General features: G+C 39.6%; 1 protein-coding gene across 1 annotated transcript in view; it reads right to left on the minus strand.

The window, feature by feature from the left end:
- The window catches only part of astn2 (astrotactin 2), a 228,906-nt gene that overhangs the window by 69,997 nt on the left and 139,052 nt on the right, over positions 1-19,857 (minus strand). The window contains exons 12-13 of the mRNA XM_029516439.1: positions 9,161-9,327; positions 6,810-6,998 (exon numbers count right to left, since the gene is read on the minus strand). Of these exons, the coding sequence (XP_029372299.1) occupies positions 6,810-6,998; positions 9,161-9,327 (356 nt within the window). The remainder of the gene's footprint in view (positions 1-6,809; positions 6,999-9,160; positions 9,328-19,857) is intronic.

Consider the following 19,857-nt stretch of genomic DNA (forward strand, 5'->3'; position numbering starts at 1 on the left):
GTGAGGAAAAGACATCTGCAGTCTAAACCTCTAATTAAATTGATCACGAGTCAAGACGAGTAATTTGACATGGGTAATTTTCTAAGTAAAATACTTCTATCAGCAATTGTGTTAATATAAAATGAAAAGACAAAGTAAAAAATATCTTTGATATAGCACAGTCTTAGAAAAACATACTGAGACTATGATTTAGTCCTGCACTTTTTGAATAGTGAGCATTGATGTGGAGGAGGCAGTTATATTCTGACTTTTAGACCCTCTGTACATCAGCTGTGAACGTATATTCTGGATACACTGACCCAGTCGGTAATGAAGGCTTTCTGTAAAAAAGCATGAAATATTTTGCAAGTCAAAGATGGAATGTAAAATAATTAAGTGTAAATTATTCCCATCTAAATCCTAAAATGTAATGATCTATGTGACAGTGAATAATTCACGGTCACATGCAGAGATGCAAGTAATATACTCGATGCACACATACATAGTCTTCATTCATGCTGTATCTTGGAAATTATATTCTGCTACTGTGACTCTTTTTCTACAGACTGCTTTGAATGTTGTTGACTGACCAACATAAATAATTAAGTGGGTCTTTAAACTCCACCAACTTCCCTGAATTAGTAAATATGCAGTGTAATATTCAATGTTCCACGTCTAGGTAGTGGTATTATGTGTCTTGCTGCCTTTACAGTGGCGACAGTGTCTACTTCCTGAACAAAGACAATCATGGCTGTTCTCATTAAATATATCCAATATGACTGGGTATCACAGTCAGATAGCTCCCCAGAAGAACATACTGCTCATGAGTTCACACTCATACACTCGAGCCGCCCCCCCAACCCACCCACACACACACAAACAAGGGCAACGATAAATAATGAAACACTAGATTCAATGTTGGGGGCTTTTAAAAAATAGAAGGAGCAAGCAGACCCCTTATTTTAGGCAGAACATTAAGAAGCTTCTCATCTTCCCCCAGCAGCTTAACCCTTCACTCATTATGTGGGATGAAATTGCCTTATAATGTTTGTTGACTCAACTCCCCGGTACAAGCTACCGTGTGTGCACCAAGGAGATAATTACAGAAAATTACAGAGGAACATGGAAATATGGCTGTGTTTATGCCCGGGAGCCTTGTGGGCTGCCAGATTCACAAATTATTCATGTTGTGGTGTCGTCTCAGTCTGAGAGGTGATGAGGAGTTAGCAGAGTGCCTATCAAAAGCGGTTTTGTCTCCTTTCTTCCTAACTGTATCTTCATTTTTTCTGTAGAAAAAATAAAAAATAAAGGGCAAGTTGACAGCGGAGTGACAAGTAAGTGTCACCTTCAGAAAGCAGGTGAAACTTCTTTTTCTTCTCCTTTACAGCCACTGCTTCTCATTTGTCAACACTCGAACTTCTTATAGTCATTCACTGCGCTGCATTCCTGATGGGAAGCAGTTTGGAGCCACAGACTGTGTGTCCATCAAAAAGTGAACACATAAGCTTGAGTCAGACAGGAGCCGATTTCTCAGGCGTGGTAAAATATTTAGCCTACGTGATTTCAATCAGCATACCATGACAGACTTCCGTTTAGAAAAAGAAGAAGAGAAATGTGTGATTTTTATGAGAACATTACTGCAAATTTTCATACAATTGTGTTGTCTATCAAGAGAGAAATGTCATCATTCTCAATTCCCGTGTCTCGGAAGGATCTCTCACATTACAGTTGGTCTCAGGTGTCCGTCAATATGCTGAACATCAGTATGTAGCTGAGCACACTTACCATCAACTCTGTCATGTGGTGATTACCGGGGGAGAAAGGGCTTTGTTGAGTTTTAGTTTTTTTTTTGTTGTTTTTTTTTTTAAGGTCAGATGGAGGGTGTGAGCTGTGAAGTGCAGGGAAAGATGATATGTTGCTGTTCTTTCCAACCGCTGCAACTCGATAGGAGGTGGTGCATCATGCTGCTGTCGGTGTGGGTAGTTTCTCCCTGGCGGGATTTGCTCAAGTTGACCACATTTTACATCTGTTCTAATTACCTGTGGGCCTGTTCAGATCAGGTTCAAACAGTCCTCAGGTGGCTTCTGAGTCAGGTTCTTCTTTTTCATTTTGGATTTTATACATATATATTTCAGGTCGAAGTGGGCTTTCTATTTCAGATCTGGTCAAAACACATGTTCTGTGAGCTGTTTAAAGGCCTGACCTTTGAAGAACTCAACTTCTGCATGTGTTCCACCGCTGTATGCTGAGAAGTACCACTTAGTGTGGCAGTATGTGTGTGTACAGTACAGTATGTGTTTCCCCACTGAATGACCACTGCTGAATGCTGCCTTGCTGCCATTTTTCCTACTCCTCAATTTAATTCCCTGTATAGAACACAAATAGGTGTGTTGGCTCGTGAAAGGGCTGAAAATTTTGCTTTTGGAAGTGACAGCACACAACCACTATCAATTCCCTACACATAGTGCTATTCAGTCCTCTCCACGCTTGTATATTGCTGTGAGTATGTGTGTGTGGAGTGAGTGTGTATCCACATATCTCCCGGTGTGACAAGATTTTATTACTGCGCTTTTAGGAGCACAAAAAGATTAAAGAGAACTCTAAATAAAAAGGGGCTAGACTCTAAGGGACTATATGAAAATTGGTCGAGATTGGTGTGTGTACATATTATTTGAATGACTTGAAATTAAAAATCAAATATCCTCATTTGCATTGTCTGTCGGACAAATTCTGTTTTGCATCTTTACGTTGCGATTTGATTTCAAAATGCGATTCAATTACATCGCGATGCAACCGTTCACCCTTATACTCACTTTGGCGCATTTATTTTCATCAATGCATGTCTCATAGCTTCAAAGTATACTGTTATTTCATAATAGCATTTTGGTAAATTCTGCTTCGAACCTGCCCAAAATGAGATCAGTTTGATTGAGACTGGACACAATGCGTTCATAGATCACGTGTTAATTTTACATACATAACAGAAGCTGTGACTGCAATCATGCACGACCAGTTGTCTAAATCATCCAGTATTTCATTTTGAGACGCCGATACCAAAGAGTGGGGTCGTGTCTATGAGTGGGGCCAAGTAGACAGTGGAGGTGAGAGAAAGGAAGGGGCGCGGGCCTGTGGGATCAGACCTGCATCTGCATATCAAAGATAGACGGAAGTAGAGGAAATGATGAGGATAACAACTGAAACATATTGCAGTTAATAAGAGAAGCGTGTGTACAGAGTATGAGATAGAATCTTATGGGACCAAACGACTCATTCTGAGGACAAAGCTATTGTTCTTTTTGACAAAAGACACCGCGGATTTGATAAAGAGAGTGAGTTCTTTAGTGAGATGACATCCAGTAATACACATGTTTAATTAGAGGCAAAGGGAGTGGAGTATTACACCCCTGTGTGTTCAGCTTGTCTGGTTAAACCTAGAATAACGAATAGCTCAAGAAAAACGTGACTTTCAAAATATTGCATGGAATAAATTTAATCAAGCTCATAAGACAAAGATGCATATGAAATGCTCAGTGGTGAACATGATGCAAACGCAGTGATGAGTTCAATCACGGATTCAGAGAGAAACTTGTTTCTTTCTTCCTCCCTTTCTTTCCCTACTCTCCACTAACTGCTCAAGTGTGTACAGTAGATTGGTATGCATAAATGGCTTTTGCGCTTCATTGAAGACACACTCTGCACCTACAGACATTTGTGTAAAAAAGAAAAGAAAAGAAAAGAAAACCAAACCAGCCCGAAAGTGCACTTTGCCTGTCATCTACATGTAATCAGCCAAGTGTGCCTCTAACCGCAGGGAACATGATACGTGTGACTGAGTATGCATCTCGCAATTAGCATGTAAATTTTTCTAGCTTCTAGGAGCAGGTGCACGTTGCACAGGTGTGAATGATGGTTGAGGTGGGAAGGAGGAAACTTTGTTGGCCTGTGTTGTACAGAAATCTCACAGGAGACAAAAAAAATTAGTCTCCGCTGAAACATATGTAAAGAAGTGGATGCAGGCAAGCTTATTTTTATTTTTCTGCAAATCATTCCCCCCAAAAAAAGGTTTGGCCCTACTCCAGTATTTTATTTTTTTTTTGGGGTAATTTTGCTATTTAATTGATTGATACTTCTTTAGCAGTATATTAACTTTTGGGGTGATAAGAACGAATGAACTATAAAAAATACCTGCCACAGAGAGAGAGAGAGAAGAGCTTCAAGAGAAGGTTTTTTTTTGGGAGAGTTCTTTCCTCCAAATGAAGATAATCAGACCTTTAATTAAATTAAAATAATAATAATAAAAAAAAAAACTAAACCTACCTTTTTCAGTCTGAGTGGATTTTCAGAAAAGATTAAAAGGGCAACAGTTTGCATTAACTTCAGCAAAGTGAAATCCTGATAAACCTTAAACAGTTTTCAACCGACGAGATGAATGCGACCGCTGCATCAATGTCCAGGAAACACAAACTAGCAACAACTGCTCCAACCATTTGTTGCACCAAAATAAACAGAAATAAAAACAATAAATAATATTCAATACAATTTATCAGCATCATTACCTATAGAGCACAATAAACAAAACAACTTAACTTTTTTTTTTCTTTCTTTCCTTATTTCCCCTGTTGGCTTTTTCCCTGTTAGGGGTCGACAAAGCAAGTCAGCTCTGTGGCTCGCATGATATATTTGGCTGCAATTTTTATGCCGGATGCAAATAAAACACTTTGACCTACAAAAAGAAAATGAATGAAATAGATTGTCCTGATTTTTTAATCAAAATGATGAAGTCTTTCACAGGATTAATGGCAAAACTCAAGCGGCTTATCAGCGTGATTGGGGTGTAATTTTCTGTAAGTGCCACCTTAATTTATTTGGCTTCATGCTGTCCGCTGTCAGAGTTTTTAAATACAATACACACACTGGCCTTTCTTCATCTCCCACTGTTTAATGGCACGCCACATGAAAGCACCACTGCCATCGACTGTAGCGGGTGTGGAACTACGCTTTATTTTGGTGCAACAATGAAACAGCTAAGACATTGGCTTAAGCCTGTTCCCTGGGGTCACACACACACGCCCCCCCGGCATGTCGGGCGCACCCCACTATTCGAGAAACACTGGTATAAACCCACCAGAGGCCTGGCTTGACTACAAATCCCACTACTGGCCATAGCACGATGTATCCCTGTGTGCTGAGCTGGAGTCTACAGACAGAAGACCCACTGTGCTCTCTATTGCTTGAGGGCAAATGGATTGAGACTGTCTGTGCTCCCTGATTTTCCAAACCTCAAACTGTGTCTTTGTTTTACCTGTAAAACTGAGCCCTGTTTGGCGTATTTCACGTACTCCCCAACTGGTTTAGCCCTGACTGGTTTAAACCTTTTACAAATGTTGGGCTTAGTTATTTTCCTATATTCGGCCCTATAGTTGTCAATCATACCATAAAAAAAGATTGTTATCAAGTCCCTTTTACCTTTCCACCTTTTGGGTGGTAATCGTTGCCAGCCCCTCTTTAAAAACAATACCCCTTAAATTTGACCAGGGATTTTCTGTAAAAACCCATTAAAAGCCATCCTCATAGCTTCATATAGCAACATCGCTTTTACCACCCTCATCTGCATGCTCTGCTTCTCAAAGCATCTGTAACGGTTCCCATCTAGCTTAAGAAAATGTAATTCTCTGAGACATGTTTCGTTGCCATTTTTTAAAAAGAACTCCCTCTAATTAAAGTGACTAGCCAGATGCTACATTGGACACTGCGGTTATGTGGCCTGTGGAGAGCTCAGTATTATAAAAATGTAATTATGCCCAAAGAAATCCTCCGTACATTCAATTAAAATCTGTCCTTTTCTCTTAATTGATTTTATAATGACTTAAATAAATATATAAAGGAAAAGCAGTTCGTTTGCTCCCAGAGTCCATGACAGGTGTATCCAATGTGGCAGGTAGCCTGCAGATATGATGCTTCATAATAATATACTTTACATATTAAACCCTGAGGACTTTCAGAAGAGAGATCATATGGTTGTGCTTATTCATGCACAACTATTATGACGTATAGGGCACAGATGAAAAGAAGATGATGGTTTTTACGGAAAAAACGCATGAATTTATAATGTGCACGAGAGAGAGAGAAAGAAGGATGGGGCGAGTAAAAAGACAGAAAATGTATGATAAAGGTTGCGGCGTGTTTTCCTGTGTATACTGTACTTCTGCATAGATAGACCCTCATCATCTTTCTATGACTACAGGAGCATTTCACAACAAACAGAATGTGACTTATCAGACTGAGCCAGGTTTTCAGAGGGCTGACAGTTTAGGGAGAACTGCCATGGGATGAGTCTCAATCCTCACTCTGCCATCATTCTCTCGTCCCCTACGCTCAGTTGCTCTCTCTCTCTCTCTCTCTCGCTCTCACACATGCACAGACACACACAAATGCACACAGACACCCATACGCATCTGTACCAACACAGAGGCGAGCAAGCAACAAACTGATAAAAGACAACCATTACTCTGGCTGATGTGTCTTTGGAGATGTAAAAAAAAAACAAAATGCAAAGTCAAGATGAGAAACAACAGGTCTCAGGGGAAGATTGCAAAAATCTTGACTTGCAGATGGAACTAAAATAATGTTTTTCACCAAAAGAAAAAAAAGGAGGAAGGGAGGAAAAGGCAAAATATGTAAAACATGAATAACACTAACGCAAAACAAGAGAACAGATAAGACATCTGATAGATAGGAACCACATGTAGCTCACTCACTATCAACAAGACAATAAACAGTATTTGTTTAACGGAAATAAGTGTGAATGTGTGTATTTGTACACTATTTACCGGAAGGTCATTTGGAATATCTGTCCCAAGTTGACTTGCTGGGTTTTGTTGTTGTATCCATGCAGCATCTCACCAAACAGGGTGTCATTGAAGTGGACATCTTGCCTTGGGCATTTGTTTCCTTCACAGTTGTCTGACTGCAGAAGGCAAGAGCGCCCATCCCCTGCCAGTTTGTACTCCTGAACGCATCTGAAGAGAAGGGAAAAAGCCGTCAGCGCAACATAAAGGACGCAATGAATGTGAATCTATGTGCACTGGAGCAGGAGAGCCGCGTGCAGTATGTTATAGTTTCTGGAGATCCCAAGGATTCTTAAACAAATTGTGGCATAAATGTTGCAGGTTGATCTGAGATCTGAAGGGTGACACCAGTCGACACAGCTTGACTGCAAACTAGGCGGGTCCCATTTTACCTTTTTGATTAACACTGTTGGTCTTGGAAGAAACATTACACAGTCAGAAAACAAGCGTACTGTTTTCTTACAACCCCGTGAGATATTACGTTAACACTAATAAGGGGAAAAGCAAATTCGTAAGATTTGACGTAAACGCCTTTCCCTTTAGCAAGGCAGTATCCTGTACGTGCAGTTATCTTTGCAGAGACTGTGAACACAGTCTGCTGGAAACAGTTTTAAAACTGTTTCCAATGGCATAGCATTCAGAAAACTGTGTAATCAGGCACAAATTATCATATCTCCTCTATTTAATTGCATAATCATCCCTTACAGACAAGGTTGAGTATCTGTCACTGTTTGCTGGCAGTAAGATTCGGCCTCAGGCCGTTGATCAGCTCGGTGCCTCAGTGGGAACGAGGACTTTTCAGGACATTGTTGGCAACGCTGCGTTGAAAATCCAGCAGACCTGGTGGTGCAGTGTTTACCTTAGATATGACAACAAAGGCGATTTTCCCTTTCAGAGGACCCAACGGACCCCGTCAACAGATCGAGGCAGGGCAGTCTAGTGTATTCATTTGATCTATTAATTTTACAGCACAGTTGAAACAAGCAGTAAGCCATTACACACTGGACTGATCAATAAAAGAATCGATCATGGCTTGATGTTTGCCATTGAGCATGTACCCTTACGCCTTATTGAAAAGTGAGATAATTCCATTGTGCTGCGAAGATCAGGGTAAACAGCCATTGATGCAAATTGCATTTTGATACTGGCCTGTTCACCCATAGAGAAAGGGACCATAATGTTGGGGGGAAAAAAATGATGCCATCCCACAATATGGATCTGACGGACCTCAAAAAAGGATTAGGATTTACTTCACCTGTCAATCCACATTTATGACCCCAGTTGTAGAAACCCAAAAGTTAAAACGACGCATACAAGCCATTTCTTTGTGTCAGCCGTAAAAACATCGTGATTCACACAGCATATGACTTTAGAACATTTTAATGGACGCTGACCAATGTTACTCATATATATTTAATTATGTCATTAGAAAAATGCGTGGAATCATCTATGTACCGAACCCAACAGAGTTTATGTAATAATTCCGTTAAATAAGGCAGTTGTAAATAAAATGGAAAGTGTGTAGCAGTAATGCTGACAAACATCAGTAAGTAGAGTTTGCAGGTATGACCCAAGCAGCCTGAATTCACTGGTCCCTTCTCACTACAAAGAGGTAAAGAGGTAGGGCTCCAATGCTGTGGAGCATGATTTCTTGCCACATGTCAGGACTGTCAGTAAAAAAATATATACTGTACTGTTGGAATGCAACGGCTTAATATTGCTGGTGACCAGCTGCATTGCCTTTCATGGCAACAAGATGACCTTTTTAAAATGAAACTCTCTGTAGATTACTATACCATGTGATAGAATCCAGAGTAATTCTAGGGCAGGTGCTGGAGAAAAAAGGCAGAAAAAAGCTTCCTGAATCCACACAGAGGATATCAGCTCAGTAAAAACTGAGTGGGACGAGGGAGAGGGCGCTGGGAGAGGGAATGCATCTCTGAATAATTTGCAAGTTGGACAGTCAACATGGTCCGAGATCCAGGTTTATTTCTCAAAGCGCATTGAATGATTTCAACTCTGCAGAAAATTTAGCAACCATACTGCGAGTTCAGATGTAGCTGTGAACTTGTATTTGTTCAGATTCATAGTATGGAAATGAACTTGCACGCATATTAAAATAATGCTTGAGACTGCATGCAATATTGGAAGATTTCATGAGATAATGAAGTTATTTGATGATTTCTTTAGTTACACGTTTCATTTCTATCACGCTGTTATTGTCTCAATTTGCCAACATTTGAAATATCACTCATGACGTCTCTTTCATGAGGTACCTTCATTTGCAGCCTCTCAACACCATTTCACCACATTTTATGGTTTGTTATCCTCACCCGCAAAACATAAGCACATTGCTGGAGCTGGGGTCATCGTCAAGGGGCACAAGCTGCTGGAGACACAGCTGTTCGCAGCCTCCATTGAAGCCATCCGTACAGTCGATGCCCCTAGAGTAGTCATAGCAACCTGAGCCATCCTTCATTGGCCTCAGCCCCTCAGGACACTGCAAGAAAAGGCAGACAGAGGAAGGAGAGGTGGTGAGTAGGAGGCGTAGAGAGAGGGTGGGCAGGAAGGCACAGATTAGGGAGAGAAGAGAGGAGTCGGGCACCGAGGTCAGCGTGTGCATTTTAATCAGGATCAGGTAGCACGGAGGAGGCAAAAAGACCTGAGGTGGAGAAGATGAGAGTGGAGAACGGGCCAGCCAAGAACAAAGTTGAGGATTCAAACAAAGATGCCTGAAATATGCCAATTATCTCATTTGATAGGGCACAGAAAATATAGTAGTTTAAATGTGTTTATATCATAAAAAAGGAGCATCTTATCTCACGACTAGAATAAAACACTAAAAGTCAAGAACTGCATAGATTTTTTTGTTATACCGAAAAACAGACAGATGGTAAGGGGTGGCAGACGGGTTTTCCTCCTTCCTCTAACAGCGAATGTAACCAGTGAAAAAGGAATTTGTTGTGTGGAGGACAGTCTGCTGTAAAATGAAGAGGAAAAACAAAAGGTAATTAACTTTTTAAGTGTAGCAGGCGAACAGTGTTGAATATTCTGAACATGTTAAAACGACAATGAGTACAAACATCTCAATCTTAAAAAACCCTCAAATGACATTGAGTCCACTGGGATTTGCAGACATCTGAGTACTGGTGAAATCAGAGGTGATTTTCCAAGAAGGAGGGGCTACTTACTAATCATATAACAATATTTTGCCAAAAGACAAGATTTTAATTACAATAGTCGATAGTTTACCTGACGGCAGTGCATGCAGACGCTCACTATAGCATAACATTTCAATTAGGTAATATTCCTTCAAGCACTGGCAATATTAATTAAACAGAATGCAACAGCAGCAAATGCAGTCTCTAACAAAGCTGAAACCTATTAAAAATGTCATTTTACTTACGACTAATAACTTGTACACTTAATAGCCTACTCTTTATGATTGGAGCTGCAGATGGAAACAAAAGAGGTTGCACTTAATGAACATTTTCTGCTGGCTCAGTTTGTTGTAAGTGGCAGGGAAAATGCTGATGGGGGTTACTAATGACGTGTACTATTACAAAATAATAATCCCAATAATAATTTGAGTGTTTTCACATTCTTATCATTTTTTCACAGACAGGGACAATGGTGCCGCTTTAAAACATTTGTTGCATCATATGTATATGACTAGAATGAATAGAATGCCCTTTTTCTTGAACTTAACTGAAGTGATTGATTATTACAAGTTCAGTTGTGGGCTTCATTACTGAATGGGACAAAGTTCAGGCAGAGAGCGTAGAAGTGCCATAGTGCGGTTTCTGGGAGGAGGAGAAATAAATGGCACACGAATAATTCTGTATCAGCTTTCACATAACAGCTTGCTTTAACAGCTTCACTGCTATGATTAGCATTGCCACAAGGTGGAACTATGAGACAAAACGATGCCAAGTTCGGAACAAGCAACCACTTATTCAAATAAACAGATGACTAATTCCCACAAGCACACATAATAATGTGTCTACATTATAATGGTGGTGCAAATACAGTCAATGCAACAAATCTGGATGCACAATAATATAAACAACTCAAATGTAAGTGCCACACTTTCTCTTGGGCTCAATTAGCACAACCAGCAAAGAGGAATGTCCCGCCAACAATGTTAATCTGTTAATACTGGAGCTAACAAACTTATCATTTATAACTGACACACTTAGAGGACGTAAAAGGACCACAGCACACTCAAGACAAAGCCATTAGATACCCAAATAAAATTAGTCTTCACCACTCTGAGTGGGGCAATTTGGATATTTTTTATTTTTCAAATAATCTATCAGATCCCCCCCCCCCAAAAAAAAAAAAAAAAAAAAAAAAAAAAAAAAGGGAATAATTTGCTGAACAGCTGGACGTCACATGACATATTGCATCTGTTGAAAGCAAGCAGGGATGTATTGCACCATTGGAAGATTCTGACATCCCAATCCTAGGTGAAAACATTACTCTGGCGTGTAATTGCCAATTACTGTACACTGCCATCGTCAACAACTTTGAGTGAGAAAGAAATGTGTCCAGAAGATGTGTGCAAGTGTTAATGGCAAAGTATCGTCGTAGATAAAGGCAAACAAAAACATGTTGACAGAGAAGCAAACTTTTACTCTCAACGAAAGGTAATTTTTTATTTTATTTTTTTTTTTTACAAAACTCTGGCTGAAAAAAGAAACACTTTTTGGCCTTTAGTGCTGTTTCCACCGCACAGACTGGATGGTGTTCAAATCCTCCTCTGACAAAAGATGTATCTGACTAATAATGCACCATGGTACATTTTGCTTTGTAAGCTGCCTGCAATCTGAGGTAAACAAATTAAGATTTTCCCTTGTAATAGACTTTGGGTCACAAAAGCAATTACAGGCATCATCTGTTAGGTTTAATAACAGTTGCATACTACAGGAAAGGGAAATTAACGAGTGGGAAATCAAGTCAGAAAAAACCCTGAAACCCAAAGCCAGACTGAGCCCAAGCCTATAGGTTACAACTTGACAAATTTTTGGAGAGACATGATCTTAAAAAAAAAGAAAAAGGGATATTAGCTTGAATATTTTTAGGCTAATTAACAGTTAGCTGTTCCACAAAAATAAAAACATTAAGGAGGAAAATAAACACAATTCATCAGTCATTCAAAAATAAAGCTTATTCTGATGAATTAGATGTGCCAAGTTTTCGTATGTCTTTATTTTTTATAGCATCTCATTTATTCATTCTGGGTTGCAGGGGTGCCGGAGAGCCAATCCCAGCTCACACCGGGTGAGAGCGGGTCCATCACAGGGCTCCAGTCACCAGTCAACCCAAACATGATGTCTTTGGACGGTGGGAGGAAACCCATGCAAACTTCCCAGGCCCCGGAACCAAACCTGCGACCTTCTTGTTGTAGGGCAACAGCCCTAACCACTAATCCACCGTGCTGCCCTTGTAGCATCTCATCAACAGCAAAAAATTTTTGGAAAATCCTCAGGTGCCCCCAAAGTATCAGCTGGTCTGTGTTTGATTTAATGCTTGAAAATCATCACGGCGAAAAATTTAATTAAGACAGGGAATAAATTTAGAGAGAAAAGGTAAGTGAGCTGTGGACCTACCTTAAGCACATTTTGACATTTGAAAGACTCTCGAATTTGTTTCAGGCCTTAATTTCTGGACATTTACACATGAAACTTACCTCAAGGATGCGCAGAATTAATTTGATGAGCAACAACATTTGTACCAGTAGTGACTGAATTCGTAGTTTGCAAGTTGTTCATTTTCAGCCTTTTTTATAACAAGAAGATCATTTTATTGAATGAATAATATAATCCTCAATTAAAATGGAATGTTTCCATGAAAGGGTGTAGCTGACACGGGGTTACACCAGCTCTGTTTTTGCTCTGGGAGTCTTTGAATTTGACAAAACAACTTCATAAATAGTCTTTTTATATCTCCTGGGAGAACCGCTGCCAAACACCAGAGATGGATAAATGTGCAATAAACAAAATGTATTGTTCACACGTGTGTTCTGGACAAAGTCCCATGTTCAGTATTCAAAGGGAAAGCTCCGAAGTCTCAGCTCCATTAACTGTATCTCATGAATGTAATGCTAACTTCCTCAGCAGAGCAAGATTGGGGTCATTCATCACAGTGAGGCGGAGCCGTGGGAATAGCTGTCTGTAATTCAGAACTGTCATGGAGCACTCTGCGGTTGAATGAAAGGACTTAAGGTTAGCCATTAGCACAGCCCACTAGCTACTTACCCTCTCTGTTCAGACAACTCTCTGAAGACATGGGGGGGGGGGATTTGCATTTCAGATAAATGAATTTCAGCCAGTCCCTCTGTAGTGCCTCTGGTATGGCAGCACGATGAGAACAGGCTGAGCGATCTAAAGAAGCTCGTTGGCTAAGATGTTGTTACTACACTGATACCTAACCATTCAAAATAGATAAAAAAAAAAAATAAAAAACAAACATGAACATTACATCCTGCGAACTGAGGAATTACTCATCATTGAATATATTAAATGTTGAAAAGAAGAGACAAATGTGACACATAATGCATAAATGTGAATGCGTGCATGTTTCCTGTTTAATTGGATGTTTAGTTATGATTTTGTCTTTTTGTCTTTTACACCTGCATATCTGCTGCACGCCTGGATGCATTTTACAGTAGCAAATAAAAGTCCAAGGGTTGAGTAGATGTACTCTCTGGGGGCTTTTTCAAATGGGAATTTTATGACACCATTTAAATACCAGACTGATGGTATTTCACTCTTGAGTATACTTGGGGGATTGAAAGTACAAGGTAAGCAGGTTTGAGGAAATGAAAGAAAAATGAAATGCTTCAAACGTAACCGCACATATTTCTTCCTACACATTTTACAGTGCATAGATCACCCCCGCAAATTAAAGTTCACACATTCCAAATGAATGCTATTCATTTTGCTAATCACCCATTAGTGCCCACAGCTTTAATCAGGAACTGAACATAATCTATTGAGAACTCTGTCTCTTAATAATCTTGTCAGAATTAAGATGCTTGATGTTCGTAGTTAGGGGCCATTAAACATTTGGAAAAAGAAAGAGAGAGGGAGAGAGAGAAAGACAAGCTAGCTAGAAAAGTGGGCAGCAACATGAGGAAGGAGGATACATTTTACTTAATATTTTCTTAAAGATGTGTAGCTCAGTCTTTCACAAAACAGCACAACTCTAAATCACACTGACAGTCACGAGGGGGGGAAAAAAAAAATCAAATACGCTAAAAGCGTATTTGACAGCCTAATCTGGTTTAGAGGTGGCAGAGATGCATGCCCTGCAGCTCCACCGCTGTTCAAATGGGTTAAATTAGGCAACGAGCTTTATTGCTGCAAGAGCACAAAAAAACTTGGGTGGGTGCAATACAGTCCCCAGCTGTTCTCCTCTCATGTTCATGTGGATTCAGACTTAATCTTCAGGGAGGAAAAAAAAAAAAAAAAAAAAAAACCAAACAAACAAACACAGCCGTCTTGTAGCTGTTGGAAATGGCATTGCCCATAGGCACGTTCTTGTTTTTTTTTTTTTTTTTTTATGATCCTTTCGTTTTTTTTGTTTTCAATAAACTGCTTACACATGGAAATGCACGGTGTATTTGGATGATTGCGTGTTGAGAGAGAGGAAAAAAGAAAAGAAACACACTGCCTTGTTCGATTTTCTAATCGTTGTGATTAGGTATAAGGAGCCCATATTTACAATGAGAATCTGCATGTATGCGTTCAGTCCATTCTGCACTATGAAGACTGACTACGCTTCAAGGCTATTTTGTCTTTCATTGTCATCCTCCTTTTCGTTAGTGGTGTCAACACTGCAGATGACATTGAGTGGAAAGAATTGCTTAGTCTGACAACTCCACAGAACTCTGCTGCTCTCAGCTTAGCTTGATTGCCAAAGGCATTTAAGGACTGCTGTTATTTGCTTCCAATGATGATGAAGACAATGGAGACATGGTCTATTAACAAAGACAAAGATATCTTTGTTTATGCCAGGAAAGAAAAAATATAAGAAACATAAACACGGTAATGGAGAGACTTTTAGATGTAACAGTGTTGTAAAAGTTAACATGTATAAGTCAATACAGTCTATGGATTTTCTGAAGAAATTGTCTGAGGCGATAATACAAAGATATAAAAGCTGCCAAGTACATTTTACCATTAGACACCAACGGCAGACATTATTGTAAAAAGCAGCCATATTTATTCATTCATCAAACTAACCATGACCACATAAAACATAAAAAGCATGCATCCTGCACAGTTTCACACTAGTAAAAATGACAGGGCACTGAGGCAGCAGGTGATCTTAGGGAGCCATCGACACAGAGAGACAGACAGACAAACAGGCACTCAGACCTCCGCGCCATTTAAAGTTACGGGGAGAACATGCGAAGTCCGCACGAAAATGCCTCAGGCGGCAAACCTGCAACCTTCTTATACTAATTCTTAACTTATTTCTTGATCTAAATCTTTCTCCAGAGTATGGCAGGTATTATCTGAAATATCTATCCTAAACTGTCCGAGCTATGTTTATGAAATGATTAGCAAGTGAGCAAATTCAAACACAAGTCTGTCTCAGCCTATCAGACCTGTAAGTTGGGAATAAAGTCTTTGTGATTCAATAGTCTTTCACAATCTGTTTAATGTTTGCTGTGGTGTGGAACGGAGCCACTGAACTGACAGAGAGTGATTCTAATTGAAGAAACTTGTAAAATAATAGACAACATATTGGAGCCACCACAGGGGAGAATGCCCCCTCAAATTAGTCGCTCATGATACAATTATGACATAACACAAAGGCACTGCTTCAGTTGCTCGCCGAAGTTGTTGCTGTTCTAATATTTCTCTCTCATCTGAAGCCTTTGGAAAATAAGGAGAATATTACAATTATACGGATATATTGAATATACGCACATCACCACATAATTGGGTTTTACTGTTGTGCTGCAAATTTTTGCCAGTATTTCTCCCATAAGGCTTGTCTGAATGGTATTCCACTGTGAACAGATCTTAATTTCCACCCTTGACTGTAGCGGCACAATGCAGATCTCTGCGGTACACTAAATGACACACTTGATCCGGCATTTAACCAACAGTATCAGACCGAAGGGATGAAAGGATTATTATGATGTATTTGCATGAAACCATAATGTATTGAAATTCGGCAGTAATGAGGTACATTGAGCAGCACTGCGCATTCGAGCTGGGGGTGCCCATGGCGCCTAGCTGTCAAGAGTGCAGGGACTGTTGGGACACACAGGGGTTGGAGGATAGGATAGAGGGATTATGGGATGTGGGTTTGGGCAAAACTTCTGTTTGGATGCAGTTCTCACTTCTCCTCCCTGCGGACTCTTTATGCGAATCCACACCCCACGCTGACAACTCGTCATATAATTCCTGAGTTTTTGATTGTGCCACAAATTTTAATAAACCTCTGCATACTGAGACGGTATACAATTGCTTTAAAATGAGTTTGGAGACAACAATATCCGTCTTCTCGAAACTGTTATAAACTACTAGAATTTGACAGGCCAAAATTAAAGTTTTGGGTGGTGCCTGAAGTTAAAACATAGATCTTTGCCAACCCAGCATCCAAACAACTCTACCAGAGATGTCCCAAAAGGGACATCAACTGATGAAAGATATGCCACTAATATCCCACCATCTGCTCAGCCTCTGAGTACTTCCATTAGGAAGACGGATACTGTAGCTGGATAAAACAATGTGCCATAAACAAAAAACAAAACAAAAAAAAAACCCAACATGCCACAATTCCCTAAAAGCACATAACCACTGCAGTATTGTGAAGTTTTCAAACTTAACTTTAAAAATGGAACGCTACAAGGAAACACTATGTTTACAGTGTTCTGAACTTCGTCAGATGGCCCCAGCAGAGTTCACAGAGTGCATCAGAAATACCAGTCGCACACAAACACAGCAAAAGCCACGGTGCATTGACCAGAGGTTCAACCAGAATCTGACCGCTCATTCCACACCGTGACTAAATGCTGGATTGGAACAACTCAAAAAAGCTTTTTTTCCTCATAGAGTGGGTGATAACCATAATTAGAAGGCCACACAAAATGTTGCCTTTTTGAATTGGCATTCAATGAAAAGACCTGAAGGAGGGAAGTATTTCACAAACCAAATCAATCTGTCCCACAACCTTAGCTGGATCTTTACTTTTATTATCATGTTTAACTACCGATGTTCACTCATTCACTCCTTTTGAAACAGTATTCAGACATTCTAACACACGTATCTGTTGCCTTTAAAACACTGATGCATGTTTTAATTGTGTTTGTAGGTGCATTTACACAATGTAGCCGTTTTTGTTTTCTTGAACACCGGCCATTGGGGGGAAAAAAAAAAAGAAAAAAAAAAAGTGAGATGTCTTGTTCAAGTAAATAACACAGCTAAACATATTACTCCCTTCTCCTTCCCATCTTATTTCTCCTAAAGCAATTAGGCCATACCTATTAGTATAGAAATGTTTCCAGTAAACACTATCTGTTTCACACAGTGGAGGACGGCGGCTGTGATCATGGAAACAGCAGTGCGGGCCATAATAACTGAATAACTTTTACACAGCACAGTGTAACAGAAATGTACAATGCAAAAACCATCCAGTGTTGGTTACAAGAAAAGCACAACGAAGACCACCAGCACAAACATATTACCTGTCTAAAAAGGCTAACCTGTGCTTAGAACAGCTGTTGTTATAAGATGAGGTTAGGCCAATAAAGCAGCTGTCATCCTCTCAGGCTCAGCATCAGCAGAAAAAGAAAGAAAACACGCAAAAAAAAAGAGAAAAAAATACAAGAAATACAATGTCTCCAAAACGTCAACGGTGGCTCTGCCTAGAACTGATTTAATTGCAAATGCATTTCAACTGTCTTAGGAGCAGTAGGCAGCCGTGAGGGACTGACTCTGATAATGGATTTTAAGCCCTGCATGTGGCATGTCGCTGCTCTGTATTAGCACCCACTCTGACAAGGATGGTTAAAATAACACCAACCGAAAAGAGTCGGATAGAAAATAATGCCAGCATGTCTCTGATCCGCTGCCTTAATCTTTGAAGACTAGAAGGCTTTGTCACTCTTTTTGTATGTGTATTAATGAGCCTCCCATGTACACGTGAGTTGTGAATCATTTCAGAATAATATTTTTATAACAGTTACATTTTATAAAAGTGTAAAGTGATGCTAAATATTTCCAAACTGGCTACGCCTCTAATTGGGATCCAGAGGAAAGAGTGATTGAATGAAGCAGAAAATATGAGTACATATGCATTCTCTCTACGTGTCTCTCTTTAGTGCTGATGGTTTGCTGTGTGGGGGGAGAACAATGAAAATGTTCTGTTCACTAATGCATATGTGGAATCTGTATGTATGTCTGTAGGTACGGCATGATTAAATCAGGAGCTTGATGTGGGACAGAGGTTGAGAAACAATCCAAAGGCTTAGTGGTACATACTTGATTAATGAATTTTTTTGACATGGTCCCCCCCCCGTCCACATCTTTCCACCTCTGGGTCTAACGAAGATTCATCATCATGGGACAAGTTCACAGTAGTATTAACGACTGGAAGATGGAAAGTATGTCTGAGTATAGACTGAAAATCTTCGAAGCAGACATTGTATTTATAAAATTACTGAGGAACTGGAGCTCAAAATCAAATCAAATCAAATAAAAAAAATAAATAAATAAAACTATTACAAGTACATGGACAGCTTTGCAGCTACTTAAAAAAGGTATGAGGTTGGCTGGTTGGGAGCGACATTAAATTGTTGTTCTTACAAAAGAGTGTCTCTTATACTATTCGTGCATATTTTTCATAAATTTTCCATTTTGCAGATGCAGATTAAAATATGCATAGACCTAGGTTTATTATAAAATAATATCATATTATCTGTAACAGTATGATGAATATTATACTGTTAGCATGCTTCAGGCAAAAGGCAATTACCACTATGTGAAGACAAAAACCTATCGAGGTTAAAAAAAAAAAAAAAAACAGCCACAAGCTACTAAATATGTCAAGACTGGAAATTGCCTTGGTTCGTGTGAATGATGGGGAGTATAATTCAAGTTTATTAATATGGACTAGTCGTCATGGTAACACAGTGGGAGTTATATTGTTGGGGATGAATTGGCAGTAGGCATGGGCTGAATAACTCGTGTGTGCATAGAGGTGTCTTGCTGAACATATCACACGTGCTAGCTACTGTGTGTATTCAGTTTATTCTTTCATGTGCCCGGCTGAGACTGTCATTCACGTTGTGCATTTCTGTTTAACAGCAGTGTCACTAATAAAGCTGTGCGAAATTCATCATTTGTGATTAGTGCCAGACAAAATTACAGACAGCTGCATGATAACAGTGTGTGCCGGGAGAGTTCCAGTGAAGTTTTCATGAATGATGAAAGAAAGCAAAACAAGGAAATTGCCATATCAGTGTTTGTCTTTGGTCGACACAAACAACAAAAAGACCAGTCGATTTATAGCCTCATCCTGGTACTTAATGACTCTCCAAAACATCCTCCAGCAATTGAGATGGCTCATCAATTTAATTACTTTACAACACAGGCCCGCCCCATGCTGTCAAAAACCTGGCATCGGAAGTTTCCAGTCACCCTGCACTTGTAAATATGCCAAGAGAAAACCTCCTTTGTGCCACATTTTACAATGTTACATTGAAGTCAAACAAGAGTTGACGAATTGGACATGGACGTAAAAATAGAGCTCCATCTTTCAATGTAAGGATATAAACAGTGTGTATGTATTTGTCCACATTATATCTAACAGTGTCATAACAATACATTCCTAAAGCTAAGTGGAAAAGTATTTACTGGTCTATATTATATCATGGATATCTGCCTCTTTAGAGGAAGCATAGCAACTGATATGGCTGTTGTTAGTGTTGTTTCATTAATGTTGTCCAGTTTTAGTGTCCCATATATCTAAATCTGACTAAAGCAAGATATGCATAAATCAAATCAGA

This window comes from Echeneis naucrates, chromosome 12 (genome assembly GCF_900963305.1).
Source record: "Echeneis naucrates chromosome 12, fEcheNa1.1, whole genome shotgun sequence".
Classification (NCBI taxonomy): domain Eukaryota; kingdom Metazoa; phylum Chordata; class Actinopteri; order Carangiformes; family Echeneidae; genus Echeneis; species Echeneis naucrates.